This window comes from Sorex araneus, chromosome 11, assembly GCF_027595985.1.
Source record: "Sorex araneus isolate mSorAra2 chromosome 11, mSorAra2.pri, whole genome shotgun sequence".
Taxonomy (NCBI): domain Eukaryota; kingdom Metazoa; phylum Chordata; class Mammalia; order Eulipotyphla; family Soricidae; genus Sorex; species Sorex araneus.
Window position 1 is genome coordinate 24,228,973 of NC_073312.1, and position 19,422 is coordinate 24,248,394.

The window sequence follows — 19,422 nt, forward strand, 5'->3', positions numbered from 1 at the left end:
GCCCAGCAAGCTACCGAGAGTATCCTGCCCTCACGGCAGAGCCTGGCAATCTACCTGTGGCGTATTCAATATGCCAAAAACAGTAACAACAAGTCTCACAATGGAGACATTACTGGTGCCCACTCGAGCAAATCAAGGAACTACAGGACAGGATGACAGTGCTACAGTGCTACAGGCGTGAGAGATAGAACAGCAGGTAAGCTGCTTGCCTTACATGCTGCCAACCCAGGTTCAATCCCCAATGTCCCATGTGGTCCCCCAAATACCATCAGGAGTGATTCCTTCGTACAGAGCCAGGAGTAACCCCTGAGCATCACTTAGTGTGGTTCTAAAACAAACAAAAAACAAATCAATATCTAAAAACTCAAAATTAGACTTTATTTAACCATCCTTGAAACTCTCCTTAATGTTCTTAATTTTTTCTTTAATTTTTTATCTTTCTTCTTAGATTTATTTATTTATTTATTTATTTATTTATTGAATCACCTTGAGATATAGTTACAAAGCTTTCATGTTTGAGTTTCATCATACAATGATCAAACAACTATCCTTCCACCAGTGCACATTTTCCACCACCAATGTCCCCAGTATTACCCCTCCCTTCCAGACCCTCCCTCTGCCTCTATGGCAGACAATTTCCCCCATACTCTCTCTACTTTTAGGCATTATGGTTTGCAATATAGATACTGAGAGGTTATCACGTTTGATCCTTTATCTACTTTCAGCACGCATCTCCGATTCCTCCAACCATCATTGGCTTAGTGATCCCTTCTCTATTCCAGCTGCCTTCTCCCCCAGTCGTGAGATAGGCCTCCAACTGTGGAGCAATATTCCTGGCCCTTGTGTCTACTGTCTTTGAATGTCAGCCTCATATTATGTTGTTTTATATTTCACAAATGAATGCACTCCTTCCATGTCTGTCCCTCTCTTTCTGGCTCATTTCACTAAGATACTCTCCATGACCATCCACTTATAAGCAAATTTCATGACTTCATCTTTCCTAACAGCTGCATAGTATTCCATTGTGTAAGTGTCCTAAAGTTTCTTTAACCAAGAAATGTGTCTGTTCTCGGGCACTGGAGTTGTTTCCAGATTCAGGCTATTAAGAACAGTGTTGCAATGAATATACAGGTGCAGATGTCATTTCTACTGGTTATTTTGCAAGCTCGGAATATATTCCCAGAATTGATATTGTGGGGTCATATGGGAGCTAAATTTCTAGTTTTTGAAGAAATGCCCATAGTGTTTTCCAAAAAGGCTGGAATTATTCTTAATTTCTAATAACGTAATAGTTTTTGAACGATTTCTAAATCTTCTTAACTATGACATTTAGAAGTCTTTACTTCCCTAACGATTTAACCTGGCACCATGTAAAGGATAAAGAAACTTACCATTTTTCATCTCCTAGTTTCTCTTTTAAAAATTATCAGGTGAGGGGCTGGAGCAATAGCACAGTGGGTAGGGCGCTTGCCTTGCATGTGGCTGGCCCGGGTTTGATTCCCAGCATCCCATATCGTCCCCTGAGCACTGCCAGGAGTAATTCCTGAGTGCATGAACCAGGAATAACCCCTTTGCATCGCCAGGTGTGACCCAAAAAAAGCAACAAAAAAAAATTATCAGGTGAGGGGCTGGAGCAATAGCACAGTGGGTAGGGCATTTGCCTTGCATGCAGCCAACCCGGGTTAGATTCCCAGCATCCCATATGGTCCCCTGAGCACTGCTAGGAGTAATTCTTGAGTGCAGAGTCAGGAGTAACCCTTGTGCATCGCCAGGTGTGACCCAAAAAGCAAAAAATAAAATAAAATTAAATAAATAAATAAAAATTATCAGGTGCCAGAGTGATAGTACAGTGGGTAGGGTGTTTGCCTTGCATATGGCAGGTCTGGGTTAAATTCCCAACACCCCACATGGTCCCTGAGCCCACCAAGAATGATCCCTGAGGGGCTGGAGCAATAGTACAGCGGGTAGGGCATTTGCCTTGCATGCAGCTGACCCAGGTTTGATTCTATGGTCTCCCGAGCACCACCAGGGGGAATTCCTGAGTGCAAAGCCAGGAGTAACCCCTGTGCATCACCGGGTGTGACCCAAAGAGAAAAAGAATAAAGAGTGATTCCTGAGTGCAGAGTAAGCCCTAAGCATGGCCAAGTGTGTCCCCCATATTTTTTTTTAACAATACAGGAATTATTTGCCTTGTACTGGCAGAAGCCAGTTTGGTGGGTCCCAGGAACTACATATTGTCTCTAACCACCAAACCCCTCCAGACTCTGAACTCAGAGTCTGGAGGATGCTGTGAATGTGCCCAAACACAATTATTAGACTTGGACTGGGGAAATAGTTCTGTAGCACTGTAGCACTGTCATCCCATTGTTCATCGATTTGCTTGAGCGGGTACCAGTAACATCTCCATTGTGAGACTTGTTACTGCTTTTGGCATATCAAATACACCACAGGTAGCTTGCCGGGCTCTCAGAGAGGGATGGAGGAATCGAACCTGGGTTGGCCACATGCAAGGCAAACGCCCTACCCGCTGTTGCAGCATCACTGGCTTAGTATAGACGGGTAAAATAAGGGAGCAGCCAGGGAGAAGAGAACAGATGGCAGTGTCTGGGAAGAGCATGGGAGATTCCACCTCTCCTAGAAAAACACATTTTCACCCAACTCAGCTAGGCACAACTTTGAAGGGGGTTTTCTGACACAATTCAGATGGAGCCTTTGATTATGGGGAAATGCCCGGCCACCAGATCCTCTCCCCTCCCCAGAGGACAGGGGAGAGAAAGGAAAGCTCAGAACCTCCTATCCCAGGCTTCAGCTCCACTGGGAAGCACGCCCTACTCTAGGGTGAGGTTCAAAAATCACCTCATTAATATAACTAAAGACATTGTTAGCATTCTCCTTAGCTCTGTGCCAGAACTGGGACCAAGACCAAACACTTATTTCTTATTAGAAATCATTGTATCACACGAAGGCATTCTTCTTTCTTCTTTTTCTTTTCCCCCACTCTCATTCTCTGGTACATGTATAGTGGAGCTGCTGAGAGTCCTCATGACAAGTGATATCACAACAAATTGGATGCAGAAGCAGGTGTCTTACACTGAACCAGACATAAAAATAAATTTTTGTTTTGGTTTGGTTTTTTTTGCTTTTTTTCTTTTTGGGTCACACCCGGTAATACACAGGGGTTACTCCTGGCTCATGCACTCAGGAACTACTCCTGGCAGTGCTCGGGGGACCATATGGGATGCTGGGAATCGAACCCGGGTCAACCGCGTGCAAGGCAAACGCCCTACCCGCTGTGCTATTGCTCCAGTCCCCCCCTTTTTTTTTTCTTTTTGGGTCACACCCGGTGATGCACAGGGATTACTCCTGGCTCTTCATTCAGGAATTAGGAATTACCCCTGGCGGTGCTCAGGGGACCATATGGGATGCTGGAAATCGAACCCGGGTCAGCCACGTGCAAGGCAAATGTCCTACCCGTTGTGCTATTGCTCCAACCCCTAGGATTTCATTTCTAACAGGAAAAATATTGACAGTTATAAGTTGAAGTCGTGGGGTGGGTGGAAATAGTCCAAAGGGCTGGAGCACTTAGATTGTAGGAGGAGGTCGTGAGTTCAATCCTAAGCCCTGCATGTCCCCAGAAGAACCCGTGCGGTATTCCTGGCAGCCTCCCCACTGCAGTTCCATTCCTCTGCATCAAACTGTTGGGTCTGGACTACTAGGATTGGCCCCTCAGATGCTGCGTACTGCTGGGTTGAGGTGAGGCTCCCTTCCCCCCCCAAAAAAACTCCATAAGACAAGAACAAAAAGAACATTAAAAAGACCCAAACATCAAAATGTTGAGAAATTGCTTGCTACCGATTTTCAGTCCACTCTTCAACATTCATTGAGCTCAAGCTGGCCACCTAGTCCTTCTTGGCCAGATTGGCTGATGGTTGAGTGCTGAAGCTGGAGGATGTGCTGCTGCGATGTCCCTCTGGTGCTGCAGATTTCCTGGACCACAGTGCTCAGAGCATCCACAGATGCATCCAGTGATGCTCATGGAACCATGTGATGCTCGGCAGGAGATGGGTGGTTGGGGGAAAGGGACAAATGAGACCTGCCAAAGGCAAGGCATGCATCTTAATCCCCGTACTCTCTCTCCCACCCCAAGACTTGAATTCACATCAGAGATCATTTGTTAGAGGGGAATTGAGTTACAGTTTTGCTACTCATTAGCTGAGCATGCTATGTCTATTCTCTAGGCCTTATCGTCTCATTATAAATGGGGTTAATAATAACAGACATGACACAAACAGGTAGACTAACGCTTGTTGAAGTAGATTGTGGTAGCAAAAAAAAAAAAAATGGGGGCTGGAGCAATAGCACAGTTTGTAGGGCGTTTGCCTTGCATGCAGCCGACCTGGGTTTGATTCCCCTGAGCACTGCCAGGAGTGATTCCTGAGTGCAGAACCAGGAGTAACCCCTGTGCACCGCCAGGTGTGACCCAAAAAGCAAAAAAAAAAAAAAAAAAAAAAAAATCAAAAAAACACCAAAAACCCCGAACACCAAATACCCTAGCTTAAGTCAGGAATATTTTTCCCTATCAAAATTGGAAGAAACATTTTAAGATTTCATGGATGACTTACACCGGTCTGGTTAACATTGGAAAAACTAGGGGAAACAGTTCAAGGAGTGTAAATGTGGTATACCTGGTGTACCTTAATGTGTAACCTTAATGTCTGGCGAGGTTTCCCTTCCCTCCAAAAAATGTTACTTAATTCTTTTCCTAAGATGGTTAGGGTTTACCAGCTTAGGTAAATGTCATCCATACGGGTGAAGTGAGATCAGACTCATTTGCTATTTATAGTTTTCTTCATTAGAAAAATATATTTGGTTTCAAAAAACCATAAAATGGGGCTGGAGCAATAGCACAGCGGGTAGGGCGTTTGCCTTGCATGCGGTTGACCTGGGTTCGATTCCCAGCATCCCATATGGTCCCCTGAGCATCGCCAGGAGTAATTTCTGAGTGCAGAGCCAGGAGTAACCCCTGTGCATCGCCGGGTGTGACCCAAAAAGAAAAAAAAAATAAATAAAATCCATGAACTCAACCTAACTCTTCCCCAGTTTGGTTTGGCAACCTTTCGGCCTGTTCGCATGATTTCAGAAGAACCTTAGTTGGATGAGTAAACATGTAATAAATCACAAGATGCTACCAGCTCAGAAGAAAGATGTTCTCCCCTATATTTCTGAAGCCTTTCTCTCTTCTCTCCTCTCTCTCTCTCTCCCCCTCCCTTTGGGTTTGAATACAGATACTGAAATGTTATCACGTATATCCCTCTACCTACTAATTTTTTATGCAATTCAATTTCACTTTCACCTCAATACACTGCAGCTTCTGAAATTAAAACCAATGGACAGCACTTATTTCAATTTATCTTTAATTAATTATATTTATCTCTGCAGAGGTTACAGCGATATGGAGCTGAGTCATCAGTGATTATTGTCGTTCTGTTGGTGTGCGCAGCTTCTGTAAAAACAAATTTACAGAATAAACATTCCAAAAAAAAAAAAAACCCGAGTGTTCCCTTTTTGATCACTAGGTGGCACCAGAATTTTGAATTAATTTAAAAAAAAAAAAAAAGAGGAAAACTTGCCTAAATTAATTATATTTTAGGCCACTTGCTTTAGACCCTTCAATTAATACCTTCTAAAAACCTTTCATTTCTATTGATCAGTGACCTGGATTACCAAAGCTTTGGACCATTGCTTCTTGTCTTTGCTCTAGGGAAGATCAGATTAGGCCTGACAGTTTATCCCTCTGCCTCCTCACCACTGTCTTCTGATAACCTGTAGCTTTAGCAGCTTGTCTTGGAAGCACAGCAACCTCGGGCCCCACTGGCAGAACATCTAGGCTTTGATTTCTCAGATTCTTCTGCCAGCTTGAACGGGTCTGCGATTAAATCCTGTCAAAAGACAAACCCAAAGGAATGGACAAGTTAAAGGTCTTTTGAGGTGCCTAGACCCTAATATTTCCTTTTGATTGAGGGTGATTGACCTCTAAGAGAGATAAATACAATTGTATAACTCCATCGTTTCCTAGGACCACCAGTTCTCTCCACAACTTCCTAGTGATTCCAATCAAGTTATTACTATTCTCAAGGTCAACGACATTTTTTTTTCTTTTTGGGTCACACCTGGTGATGCACAGGGGTTACTCCTGGCTCATGCACTCAGGAATCACCCCTGGCAGTGCTCAGGGGACCATATGGGATGCTGGGAACCAAACCCAGGTCAGCCGCGTGCAAGGAAAACGCCCTACCTGCTGTGCTATCACTCCGGCCCCAACGACATTTTTTTTCCTTTTTGGGTCACACCCAGCAATGCTCAGGGGTTACTCCTGGCTTTGCACTCAGAAATTACTCCTGGCAGTGCTTGGGGGACCATATGGGATGCCGGGGATCGAATCCGGGTCGGTCGAGTGCAAGGCAAACGCCTTACCCACTGTGCTATCACTCCGGCCCAACGACATCTTTTTTTAATGTTGTTTTTGGTCTATACCCAGCAGTGCCTAGGAGTTACTCCTAGCTCTGCACTCATGAATTACTCCTAGTGGGTTCAGGGACCATATGGGATTCGAGGAATCAAGCCCAGGTCAGCCACATACAAATCAAGCACCTTCCTGCTGTACTATTATCATTCTGGCCCCTGTCAATGACATTTTAAAGTTTTGTCTTGAGGCTAGGGTCAAACCCAGTAAAGCATGTACTCCACCGTTGAGCTAGCCCCCAGATACTTTTGTTGATTTGTTTTGGTTTGAGGGCTACACCCAGCAGTGCTGGGAGGCTACTCAAGCTCAGTGCGTGGGGTTCATTCCCAGGGGTGCTTAAAGAAGCATGGGGGTCCTGGGATTAAACCGAGACTCCCATTTGCAAAGCATGTGCCCCAGCCCTTTGAGCCACCTCCTAGGCCCTCCCAGATGAAAGATGCTTTTAAACTCCTACTGGACCAGAGAAGTTGATTTTACTTTGTTTTATTTTGTGGAATTCCTACTTTTGTATATGCATTTTGGAGTGGACGGGGATAAGTCACATTCAGTTGTGCTCAGGACTTACTTCTGTCTCTGTGCTCAAGGAACACTCCTGGTAGTGATCAGATGACCATCTGTAGTGCCAGGGACAAAACCAAGGTCAAACAAGGTCACCCACGTACAAGTGCTTTGACCTGTGCTCTCTGCATGGGCCACTTATATGGACTTTTCACCCTTTTGGAACAGAGATGCTGAAGAGCTGAGTTGTCAGCATCCCATACAGTTCCCCAGCACCGCCAGGAGTAATTACAGGTAGTAACCCCTGAGCATGGCTGGGTGTGACCCAAAATGCAAAGAAAGGTGCACCCTGATGTCAGATCACTATTAGCAATGACTAACATGCCTTGCTGAGATGCCAACAACAGTCAAAAAGATCTCAGGCTAGAGTGAGTGAAATTTAACCCAGAGGGAAGGGAAGAAGCTATGGAAGGGAAGTGGTGAAGAGGAGAAAAACAAGAGGAAAACATAGAAGAAAAATAACAGAAAGCCCAAAAAGCCCAGTGATGGTGGAGCTGCTGATGGGCCAGGCAGAGCCTCTCTTTCCTCCTGGGCACAGCGGAGGGTAGGGTGGGCGAGGGTGCCCAGCCTTGCACCCCGCTGCCTGTCTGGGTCTCAGGCTTATCACAGAGGCCTTCAGTGATAAGCTAAGAGGCTCTGCCCCAAAAGCGCAGGGTTAGAGTTCTAGGACACACAGCTGTGCCTTCTCTCCTGCCTTCACTCCTCCTTCAGTCTCCCAGATACCCATTTCAGAAACTTGGAGCAGAGATAAAGACACTGGCACACGGGAAAGAAAAGAAGCCAGGAGATAAACCAGCTCTCGATTCCAACCTCAGGCCTGAGTAGGAGCTAGAGGAGCAAAATGACGAGAGAAAAGCCCCCTTGTTCATGAGCTTCCGGGTTTTGAGACTGACCCAGCTTGGGAAAGTTGTGGTTGGGAACTTTTCCAGGCTAGTTGGGAAAACCCAGCCCCCGGAGACTACTGGGTGTGGCCCCCAAACAATAAAATAATAATAAATAATAGATATATTTAATTTGTATATATTTTTTCGAAGCTACCTCTTAACGTTTTCTGTTTTTAAATGCCTAACAGTGGTTAGGGCACACAGCCTGGCACGCAGTCGAGCCGGGTTCAACCCCCAGCATCCTATATGGTTCCCTGAGCACCTCCAGGAGTAATTCTTGAGTATAAAGCCAGGAACACCCCTGGGCATTGCTGGGTATGGTCCTCCCTCAAACTTTCCCACCTCTCAAAAAAAAAACATCATTGAGTGCCAGGGTGTTAGTACAGCATTTGCCTTCCACATAGCTGACCTGGGTTTGATCTCTGGTCCTACACATGGTCTCCCTGATCCCTCCGTGGGTGGGGGGAGGTGATCCCTGAGTACTGCTGGGGGTGGCCCCCCAAACCAAAACAATAAAAATGCCCTTGGGAACATACTGAAAGTCAGAGATTTCTTTCTGAGGAAACCCCTCTAGACACATCAGAATTGAAGGGGTCGCAGACGCCCTGAGGTCCGTGCATGAAGCCCCTGGTTAGAAATCTCTGACTGATCAGCATTCAGAAAATGCAGTGAGGAAATTAATTCAAGTCCCGTTTTAGATGCAGATAGGAGAGAAAGGCAGTCACGGTGACTAATGAGCGCAGTGGTGTCAGCTGACTTGCTTGCTGCGGAAGCAGCCCGTGTTGAAAGTGACACCAACCTCAGACTGCGGACCACAGCTGCCTCCACACGCTGCTGGCTTCGCCCCCGTCGGGCTGAACTGGAACTCTGGGGCGAATCTCGAGTTCTTCAAGATGGTTGCAGTGTGTCCGTCCACCTCCACCACCTCCCCTGCCTGAGGAACAGGAAGGGGAGGGAGCAAGGTTGGTTTCTTCTATTTTAATTTGCAGTTAGGGGCCCACACCTGGTGGTGCTCAGAGAGTACTCAGGGAACCATGTGGTACAGGGGACCAAAGCTCAGCCTCCCCCATACAACACATGTGCTCAGCCCTTCCGCTCGACTCCTTTTGTTTTGTTTTGTTTTGTTTTTTGGTATTTGGTTTTTTTTTTTTTTGGTTTTTTTTTTTTTTGCTTTTTGGGTCACACCCAGCAATGCACAGGAGTTACTCCTGGCTCATGCACTCACAAATTACTCCTGGTGGTGCTCAGGGGACCATATGGGACGCTGGGAATCGAACCCAGGTTGGCTGCGTGCAAGGCAAATGCCCTACTTGCTGTGTTATCACTCCACCCCCCCCCCGTTATATTATTAACTGGTATAGAAAGTCTGATGAACAGGCATCATCGTTCCCTCTCTTACAATGGAGCACATTGCACCTCAGAGTATTTTGGTCATTTATTCATTTATTCAAATATGGGGCTGGAGTGATAGTGCAGAGGGCAGGGTACTTGCCTTGCACGCAGCCAACCCAGGTTTAATCCCCAGCATCCCATATAGTCCCCTGAGCACGCTAGGAGTGATTCCTGAGCACAGAGCCATGGCCACAGTTAGGCAACCAAGTTAGAATTTGAACTCAGGTATCAGACTCTAAAGCATGTACATTTTCATATTGATAAAAGCAAAAAAGTTGTGAAAGTATCCATTTGTGTCATCATTAAACCCCTCAGTCCCATGGCACACTAAACAACTGAAACGTGGTTATGTGATTCCTATTCTTTTCTATCCTGTTCCTCAATAATTCCATTAAACTCGAGCTTCTCCAGAGTTGGTGTCCAAGTAGTTGCCTTACATGAAGTTGGCCCGAGTTCATCCCCAGCACCCTCTTAGGATACCCTGTGTACCTCCAGGAGTGATCCCTGAGCACAGAGTCAGGAATAACCCTGGAGCATCAACAGGTGTGGTCCCAGAAACAAAACATAATACCAAAAATATTAACTGGTGCCTCTCAAAGTACACTTCTTGAATATGATCAAAGAATTGTGGTTTAAAAGAGGGGAAGGAGGGGCCTGGAGTGATAGCACAGCGGGTAGGGCATTTGCCTTGCATGTGGCCGACCCGGGTTCGATTCCCAGCATCCCATATGGTCCCCCGAGCACTGCCAGGAGTAATTCCTGAGTGCATGAGCCAGGAGTAACCCCTGTGCATCGCAGGGTGTGACCCAAAAAAGAAAAAAAAAGAGGGGGAGAAAGAATTGTGGTTATATAGGAGAACGTTTAGTTCCTGAGCTGTACATGCAGAAGGACTTAAGGGTAACACAGCATAATGGAGGAAATATAATATACTAACAGTTCAGTAAAGATACACAAACACCCATGTACACACCAGAGAAATGAGAAGCGATGCAAAGCTAAAGCTAAGTCTCAGTATATGGAGCAAGGCTAAAAGTAGAAAGAAGGGCTCAAGTCAGGCTGGTGATGTGGGATGGAAGGAAAAAGAGGAGAGACAAGAGGTCCCGGAAATTCTTACTTACCTTAAATGTGAAATTTGCATCAAAGATTAGTTCCTTTTCATGCCCCTTGATTCCACCATTGTAAATAACCTGGCATCTTTGCATTGCTTCTGTCTTAGGCAGTTTGAAGAGACGATATGTTGCAGAGACAAAACGACAGTCACCTAAAAACAAAATTTAGTCATGGACCCTGCACTTCCTCTTCTGTGGACCTACTCAGTGGACCAAGAGTGCTGGCAGCGTAGAGACGGTTTCACATGCAGCAACTGCTTTAGCTCTATTCAGTGATTAACTTTAAAGGGTTTTATTAAATCCCAGATCTGAGAGGTTGCCACTGAACAGAACCAAACCGCGATTTTTAGAGGACAGGAAGTTCAATGTCGGTAGACACTCACTGGCCTAGTGTCACTAGGTAGACAGTCACTGGCCTCTGAATACAAGCAGTCTCATTGCCAACTGTTGCTTACCAACTATGCTTTCCAGTTCCTTATTTTGAATTGTAATTATACTGGCAGTAACCAAACGCGGAGGGCAGAATCCAACTTTTTGGGCAAGTATGGCAAGGTCCTTCCAGTACAAAGCACCACCCAAGCACTCTCCTGGAAAAAAAAAAAAGAAGAAGAAAAGAAAAAATATGAGGTCATACCCAAATCAATCAGTTTAATCAATGGCTGAATAAACAGCAGTACTCCTACATTTTAAAAAAATGGGTTGGGTGATAGCTCGCACAGTAAAGCATCTGCCTGGCACATGCAAGGCCCCAAGTTTGATCCCTGGTACCATGCCACACACTGTCCCCCTGCACTATCAACTGTGGCCCCTATTTATTTTGGCTTGGGGGCCATATCTGGTGGTCCTCAGGGGTTACTCCCAGCTGTGTGCTTGAGAATTGCTCCAAGTGGTCCTCAGGTGCCAATTTGACCCCTTGCACCACAAAAATGTAATGTGTGTAACCTAACCTCCAGCTCACAATGAAAATCAAGACTCCTGCAAGAGCCGCCCTGCAACCAGGGAAGCTTTTCTTTCTTTTCCTTCCTTCCTTCCTTCCTTCCTTCCTTCCTTCCTTCCTTCCTTCCTTCCTTCCTTCCTTCCTTCCTTCCTTCCTTCCTTCCTTTCTTTCTTTCTTTTTCTAACTATCTTTCCTCCTTGCCTTTGTAAATTGTTGTTGCACTGACCAGGGATTACATACACACACACACACACACACACACACACACACACACACACACACACACACACACTTCCTTGGGGCTGCTTTATTACGCTCCTTTGGCTGCCATTTTATTACCACACTTCACAGATTAGGGAATAATAATTCAAAATGATGTATCCAATGGGCCGAGGTCATCCAGTTTGGAGTGCCCAGGGAGGCACCGGAACCTCCAGAACTAGCCCTGGGGTGCCCCTCCCCACCAAGGGCAGTGGGATGGAGCCACTGCCTGAGTGAGTCACAGCCTCACAACCAAACCACACGAACAAACCTACCCCATAGCACTTTGTGGGTCCTGATGTTCTCCGGCAAGTCCACACTGGCGTAGACATCACTGAAATAGAGCTCCCCGCCGGACTGCAATGCAGACGGACAGTTAAACTCTGCGTGAATAAAGGGACTGACACATAGACTGTGCTCTGGCTGAGCAAAGTGTAACGACCACCCAACAGGGAGTGAGGCAGCTTGTCCATTAATGCTCTGGCTCCTGGCAGAGAGCAGAGGAGAAGGAGGAAGAGCACCGAAGAGCCGAGGTGTTGAGGCACTTGACTGGCCCATGCTGACCGGGGTGCACCACCAAAAAAGTGATCCCTGAGCACAGAGCCAGGAGTAAGTCCTGAGCACTGCTAGGTGTCACCCAAAAAAGCAAAGTGAAGCAAACAAACAAGCAACAACAGAAAAAGACATAAAAAGCTTCTAATATAACCACATCAAGGAAGAACAAAGATAGAAAAGTTGCTGAAGCCCTGAAAGGCAGGTAGACAAGTCAGATCTCAGAAGGGAAATTCCTTCTGAGGAATTTCCTTCTGGGGTCATTTCCACTGGGGATGGAAGTAAGGTAAAGTGATAGTCCCTCTGAGCCTGCAGGGTACCTGGCTTTAAGAGGAGGAAGAGGATCTTTAAAGCTGGGGGCAGGAGCATGGCGGAGGCTACGTGTCTGCTTTACAGGCATAAAGTGAGGAGCTTGAACCCTGACATCACTGCACCAGCACCACAAATGTGCAACCAACCCCTTCCCACCATCTCAACACCCACACAACAAAGGAGGAAGTAATAACATTAAAAGAAAGTTATCACATGAAAAATTGAAAACAAATTGGGTTTCCAAATCTTTCACGACTCTGACATTCAGGGTTTTGTTTTGGTTTTGGGGTCACACCCAGGGATGGTCAGGGCTTACTTTCGGCTCTGTGCTCAGGGATCTCTCCTGGTGGGCTCTGAGGACCATATGACATGCTGGGAATTGAACCCAGGTCACCTGTGCACTGTGTTGCCCTATTTCTCCGGCCCCTAAGGCATATTTTTTCAATAAAAGAACTTTTGAGTATGTATCCTCAGTCTGCATTTATTTTTGGTAGGGACCACTCCTGGTAGTGTTTGGAGGACCACGCAGCACTTGGATTTGAATCCGGGGCTCCTGCAGGCAAAGCATGTGTTCCAGCCCTTTGCGTCATCTCCGAAGTGAGTCTGTTTCCTACATAAAGAACTATTGTAAAGGGGCTGGAGAGACTGCAGAGCGGGTATGGCATTTGCCTTTCACATCACTGACCTGGGTTCGATCCCTGTGTGGTCCCCTGAGCCCCACCAGAAGTGGTCCCTGAGTATAGAGCAGGAGTAACCCCTGAGCACTGTCAGGTATGGCTCTAAAATGAAAGAAGAAAAGGAGGAAGGAAGGAAGGAAGGAAGGAAGGAAGGAAGGAAGGAAGGAAGGAAGGAAGGAAGGAAGGAAGGAAGGAAGGAAGGAAGGAAGGAAGCAGCAACCATGGGCTGGAAACGTGCAGTAACAGTGTTTTGTGTGAAGAGTTTATTCACCAGTGCAGGTCAACAGACTGCAGCTCAGGCCTTACCTGCGGGAGGGACAGGTATCCCGAAGTGATCCAGGAGCAACCCCCAAAAACCCCAAGAAGGCCCTGAGCACTAGTGGGGGTGGTCCCAGAACAACAACAGCAGAAGTTGTTGTCAGCCTAGAGCTTCCTCCAGCCCTGCAGAAGCTTTTCTGGGAGCACTAAATAATGAGCCAATAAAACAAAGGCTTTCGATATATTCAGTGACAATCCTGATTTTTGACAATGTAAACTAAAGGGAAAAAGAGAAAGAAAAGGAATCTGCAACCAGGCTGTTGTTTGCTTTTGTTGTTTGGTGTCGGGCTGTTGCTCAGGGCCCAGGGTGGTGCCAGGTGGCCACGCGCTCCAGCCCCCTGCGTGCTCCCTGCCTCGGGTGGGTTTCCACCCAGCGGTTAAATCAAGGATGCGGGCACTTAGCTCAAGCGCAAGAACATCAGAGTCGGGCCTGTTTTTTCAGGACCTTTTAAAGAACCATTGACACCCCCGTCCCCTCACCTTGAGCACTCGACATGCCTCTCGCAGCACTTGTTCCTTATCAGGCGAAAGGTTAACAACACAATTTGATCTAAAAAAGACCAGAGGTGAGGCCAGAGAGAACAGCAAGGGCGGCAACTGTCTTACTTGACATGAGCGACCTGCACCCCAGGACCCCAAATGCTCTCCCAAGTCCTGTTAGGAGTCAGCCCTGAGTGCAGATCCAGGATAAGCCCTGAGCACAACCACGTGAGTCCCCTGGCAAAAAAAAAAAAAAGACCACAGGACATGTCAAGCCCATCTGACATCACCCCAACATTTTCTGCTCCTTCCAGATCCTAAAGGTGGCACCCACCATTTCTGCAAAGCCACCCCTTGCTACCTGGCCGCCACTCTCAGCTTTTTCCCAAAGGGGGAGGAGTGAGCAGAGGATCTAAGATCTCAAAACACTGGAGCAAGTGAAGAAAAAAGTCCTCAGGTATTGTCCTTTCTACCCAGGTGAGCCCCATGCCACAAAAGGCCATGTGCAAGCTGAAGGCACAGGTGAGTGGCCAAGTTCCACTTCTGTAAGGCTGTCATGGGGTGGTGGGTGGACAACAGGAGCAAAGGAAAGACAAAACGTGAAAAAAGGATACAAAAAATGTCATGCCGGGGGGTGGGGGCCAGCCAACCCAGGTTTGATGACCGGCACCCCACATGGCTCCCTGAGCCTAGCAGGGGTGATCACCTGGGGCAGAGCCAGGTGTGGCACCAAAACCAAATAAATAAATTAAACAGCAGTAGGGAATAGTTGTGTTTTGTTTTGTTTTTAAATGTCGTGCTAGAGCCAGAGCAATAGCATAGCAAGCAGGGAACTTGCCTTGCATGCAGTCAACCTGGGCTCGATCCTGGTATCCTATACCATCCCCAGAGTCAACGCAGAGCCAGGAGTTACTCCTGAGATCACCGGGTGTGACCAACCCCCCAAATAAATGTCATGCTAGGGGGCTGATAGTATATCAGGTAAGGCCCTTGCCTCGCCCACAGCAGACATGGGTTCAATTTCCAGCACCCCATCCCATATCCTGAACCCCGCCTGGAGTGATCCTTGAGCATGAGCCAGGAGGAAGCCCTAAGCACTACCAGATGTGGCAAAAACAAAACAAAACAAAAACAAACAAAAAACCATGCTGGTCCTCTGGGCTCCCTGATATATACATATTTTGCTTTTTGGGTCACACCTGGAGATGCACAGGGGTTACTCCTGGCTCTGCACTCAGGAATCACTCCTGGCAGTGCTCGGGGAACCATATGGGATGCTGGGAATCGAACCCGGGTTGGTCACGTGCAATTGCTCCAGCTGTGCTATTGCTCCAGCCCTCCCTGGTTTATATTAAGTTTAAAATAAGTTCCCTGGTTTTTCCACACTGGAGAAGCCCATGTTCTCTCTTGAACATGTCTGTCTCGCTCTCTCACTCTCTTAAAAATAAAACTAATTTACTTCACTAAAAATAATAGTTCATTAAATTCAGTAAGTTGCCCCTTGGCCCGCTGTGGTCTCCAGCACTGCCGGGCTCACCAGCTCCCTCCCGCCGGCTTCCTGCCAAGTGCAGTTTTCACACCCTTTATGAGTCAGTTCAGCAAAAAGTGGTGCTGTCTGTGTGCTCAGTGAAAGTGGATTGATACCCACATCAGAATCGATACCTACACCACGATATCGTAACTGTCAGCGTTGATTCCAGCCTCCGCCAACTTCTCTATATAGCCAAGAACAAAAGTCACGTTGGGAGTCCGGAAGCCGTATTTTTCCATGTGGTAGTCAACATACTTCTTAGCCACTTCTACCTAAATGAAGAAGACCTGAGTTCATCATCAACATCTTCAAAACACACTACTGGGGGCTGGAGTGATAGCACCTTGGGTAGGGCACTTGCCTAGCACAGAGAAGACTAGGGTTTGATCCCCCTACCCCATATGGTCCCTCCAAGCCCTGCCAGGAGTGATCCCTGAGTGGGCCCTGAGTATGACCCAAAACTAAAACCAAAAACCAATATTGGGCGCAGGGGGTGGGGGAGTCTTGGGGGGGTGGGGGGTGGGGTCAGACCCTGCAGTACTCAGGGCTGTCTCTTGGCTCTGTGCTCAGGGGTCACCCCTGGCAGTGCTTGGGGAACTATATGCAGTGCCCAGGATCAAACTTTCCACATTCAAGACACATGCCTTAACTCCTGTATTCTCTGACGCCCAATATACACTACCTTTTTCCTTAATACTTTCTATTGTAAATAGAATATACTTCCCCCAGTTCATTCCAGGTAGAATCATACCAGATATTTTACTCTGGGCATATGGGATTTATTACAACCCTTGCCCATACAATGAAACCGAAATTCCCTACTTGATACTTGGAATTTGCCTGATTTTCTTGGAACTTATCCAAGAGAGCTCCAAACATTTGCTCTTTGGGTCTTCTTATATCACAGCAAACCTCCTGACTCTAGGTTCACCCCAAAGAACGCGAACTGTCTGAGTTTCCTGCCTCGGGGACAGGAAACATCAGCGGGACCAATGAATAGTCAGAAAGAGCAATTGTCATAAATTATCCTGAGTCAGAGTCGAAACAACTTTATTGATGAAAGCGAGCCTCTGGGAATCTTTTCTTGCCTCACCTGACCTTCAGTCATATCGATTCCAGTGACATGTCCTTTCTCACCAACCAGCTGGCTGAGGGCATAGCAATCTCTGCCACTGCCACTACCCAGGTCCAGAACCCAGCAGCTTTCCAAACGCTCCGGCAGAACCAGACCACAGCCATAATACCTGAGAAAGCAAGAACAAGAGCTACATTTCTTTTCCCCACGAGACGACCTACAAGGAGTAGAATCACCAATTTTTGTTTGTTTGTTTAGTTTCTTAACAAACCTGGTGGTGCTCAGGGGCTACTTCCAGCTCAGTGCTCGGAGCCCAGTGCTGGCAGTGCTCAGGTGACCTTGCGGAGCTGGGAATCCATTCAACTTGGGCTGCTGCATGCAACACGGCAGTAGGCTGCAGCCCCTGCACAGCCTCAGTCCAGGACCACCAAATCTTAGGCATCTTCCCTTTCTCCCTCCCTCCCACTTTCCTTCCTCCCATAGACCATTAATTTCTCTTCAGTTCGTTCATTTCCCCTTTAAACCAGAGGCTCCCTGAGGAATTACTGAGTGCAGAGCCAAGGGCAGCCGAAAAATAGAAAACGAAACAAAAAATCATCAGCTGATAAATTCTGAAGAAAAGAACACCAAGCTAGTCAGTACTGAACGTCAGCTATGAGGAGTGAGTGTACCAAGTAGTAAAGTGTGTATGAGGGGGGTGGGGGGGAGAGCATAGTTTGGGAAGTCGGCTACTCTTATCAGAGTTGAGGGCCAGGTTCCAATTCTGGGGTTCTAAATGCAAAGCATGACCCTGCTCTCAGGGCCCTCTCTCAGTCCTTCTTTGTGTGTGTGTGTGTGTGTGTGTGTGTGTGTGTGTGTGTGTGTGTGTGTGTGTGTGTGTGTGTGTGTGAGAGAGAGAGAGAGAGAGGGGGGGGTGGGGCATATGCGGTGCTGGGATGAACATCCACCAACTACACGCAAGGCAAGGCATTGCATTCCCCCTTCCAGTCCCAGTTAGAAATTCTTACGCCCCCACCCCCCACCCCCCACCCCCGGTTTTTGTTGGGCCACACCTGGTGCTCGGGGATTACTCCTGGCTCTACCCTCAGAAGTGACTTCTGGTGCACAGGGGATCATCTGGGGGTGCTGGGGATCAAATCCGGGCTGACCGCGGGCCAAGCAAGGGCCCTACGGGTTGTATAACCTCTCCAGCCCCTTCACCCCGGCGGGAAGTTCTCAAGTTAGGCAGCGCTACAGCGGCTCTTCCGAGACAGGCGACTGACCGCAAGGCTACTTCCTCGTGCACGTTCTGCAGCGCTTCCCGGACGTGCTTGGGCACCGGCCGGGCCGGGGTGACACACGCGTTGGTCTGGAGATCCGCTGACTTCTTCAGCACGTCCCCGTAGTACGTCTGACCCAGCAGTCGGGGCGAGGGAGGGGTGGCGAGGGACAAGCCGGGGTCAGAAGCCTGCGGCCGGGCGCGCCGGCGACCCCCGTCCCAGCACCCCGTCCCCCCAGGAGTGGACAGAGTGGGAGGCCCCGCCCCAGGCAACCCCCACCCCCACCCCCTGCCCGAGCCCCGCCGCGCACACCTGCACGGACTTCAGGATCGCGGCGTCTGGAGGGGCAGCCACTGCGGGGGAGGGGGACAAGGGGCAGGAAGGTGAGGGTGCTGAGCTGGGGCGGGGCGCCCGGGAGGGGGGAGAGGGGCGAGGGGCGCGTACTTACTCTCCGCGTCCCTGGCCTTTCCCGGACTGGGCCCCGGCGGTGCTTATAGTGCCCGAAGCCCCGCCCCGCGGCGCTGGCCAGACCTGGGCGGGGGCCTGACCCCCCGGCGGCTGGTGTGCGGGCGCGGCTCGGCGGTGCCCATCGCCGGGCGGTGACACCCACTACCCTCTCCGCCTTGGGTTCTGCCTCCGAGGGGCCCGCAGGTCCAGCGCCTTTGGCCCCCCGGTTGGGCTGCGCTTGACGAGCCCCGAAACTCGCCCTCTCCCAGGGCAAAGGACTGTGCGTCCAGGCCTCCCTCACCACCGTGCACGCCTGGAACTGGGCCCTGTCCCCCCATCCCCAGGTGACTTCGAGACCCCCAGCCGCCCAGTGCCCTCCTTCCGGCCCTACTCGGCAACACCCCTAGGATCCGACTTGGCCTTTCCCGGTCTGCTTTGAACTGTACCCAGGGAGGCGATTTTGCTCACTTCTTTGGGGGGTGGGGGGAGCGGCCCCCCCCAGAGGCGCCAGGAAGGCTGTGGGGCAGGGAGGCTCATCAATGCCAGGACGTGAGTGCTACTTCCCTCCCCACTTCCTTCTTCCTGTTCTGGCTTTTTCTTTTTTCTTCTCGGCCTCCGAGGCGCACTCTGAGGTGCTCAGGGCATGGGCATACCCCCGACTCCACGCTCAGGGATCCCCCCTGGTGGAAATCCGGGACCATATGTGCGGTGCCACGGATAGTCCCAATTGCACCGCAAGCGCCGGAACCGGCTGTGCCATCCATCACTCTGCCCGCCCCACCCCGCCCCCCCTCTATATTTTAACCTCTGGCAATTTTTGGATTTTAGAGATCGTCACTTGCAGAGTGACCCCTGGGGAAGTTATTTTATCATGTGTAAACACATGTGGTCAGAATTTAAACACTTTGAGCCTCACAGTTCCAATATTCTATTCTGGCACACTTCATCGTTCTTCAAAGATTGTGTTGGTGCTTTGTTTTTAAAAATAGTTTTAGAGGGGCCGGAGCGATAGCACAGCGGGTAGGGCGTTTGCCTTGCACGCGGCCGACCCGGGTTCGATCCCCGGCATCCCATATGGTCCCCCAAGCACCGCCAGGAGTAATTCCT

The 19,422-nt window shown here is 48.7% G+C and overlaps 1 protein-coding gene and 1 long non-coding RNA gene across 3 annotated transcripts; one reads left to right on the forward strand and one right to left on the reverse strand.

Moving 5' to 3' along the window:
• Positions 1-5,381: 5,381 nt before the first annotated feature.
• On the reverse strand, positions 5,382-18,798 carry AS3MT (arsenite methyltransferase). Of its 2 annotated transcripts, none has more exons than XM_055119100.1 (12): positions 18,317-18,797; positions 18,181-18,221; positions 17,872-17,999; positions 16,628-16,778; positions 15,670-15,806; positions 14,004-14,073; positions 11,940-12,021; positions 10,922-11,053; positions 10,476-10,618; positions 8,765-8,899; positions 5,807-5,939; positions 5,382-5,503 (listed from the first exon to the last, which is right to left on the reverse strand). In XM_055119100.1, coding segments are annotated over exons 1-11 (1,128 nt in total). In that variant the 5' UTR covers positions 18,318-18,797; the 3' UTR covers positions 5,382-5,503; positions 5,807-5,831. The 2 variants fall into 2 exon arrangements, with proteins under 2 accessions (XP_054975075.1, XP_054975076.1); XM_055119101.1 differs by having other exon boundaries at positions 5,387-5,503; positions 5,824-5,939; positions 18,317-18,798.
• On the forward strand, positions 8,825-15,137 carry LOC129399339 (uncharacterized). The gene is made up of 3 exons (XR_008627058.1): positions 8,825-8,927; positions 13,023-13,125; positions 14,318-15,137. It is a non-coding gene; the product is annotated as an uncharacterized LOC129399339 (long non-coding RNA).
• Positions 18,799-19,422: the final 624 nt, after the last annotated feature.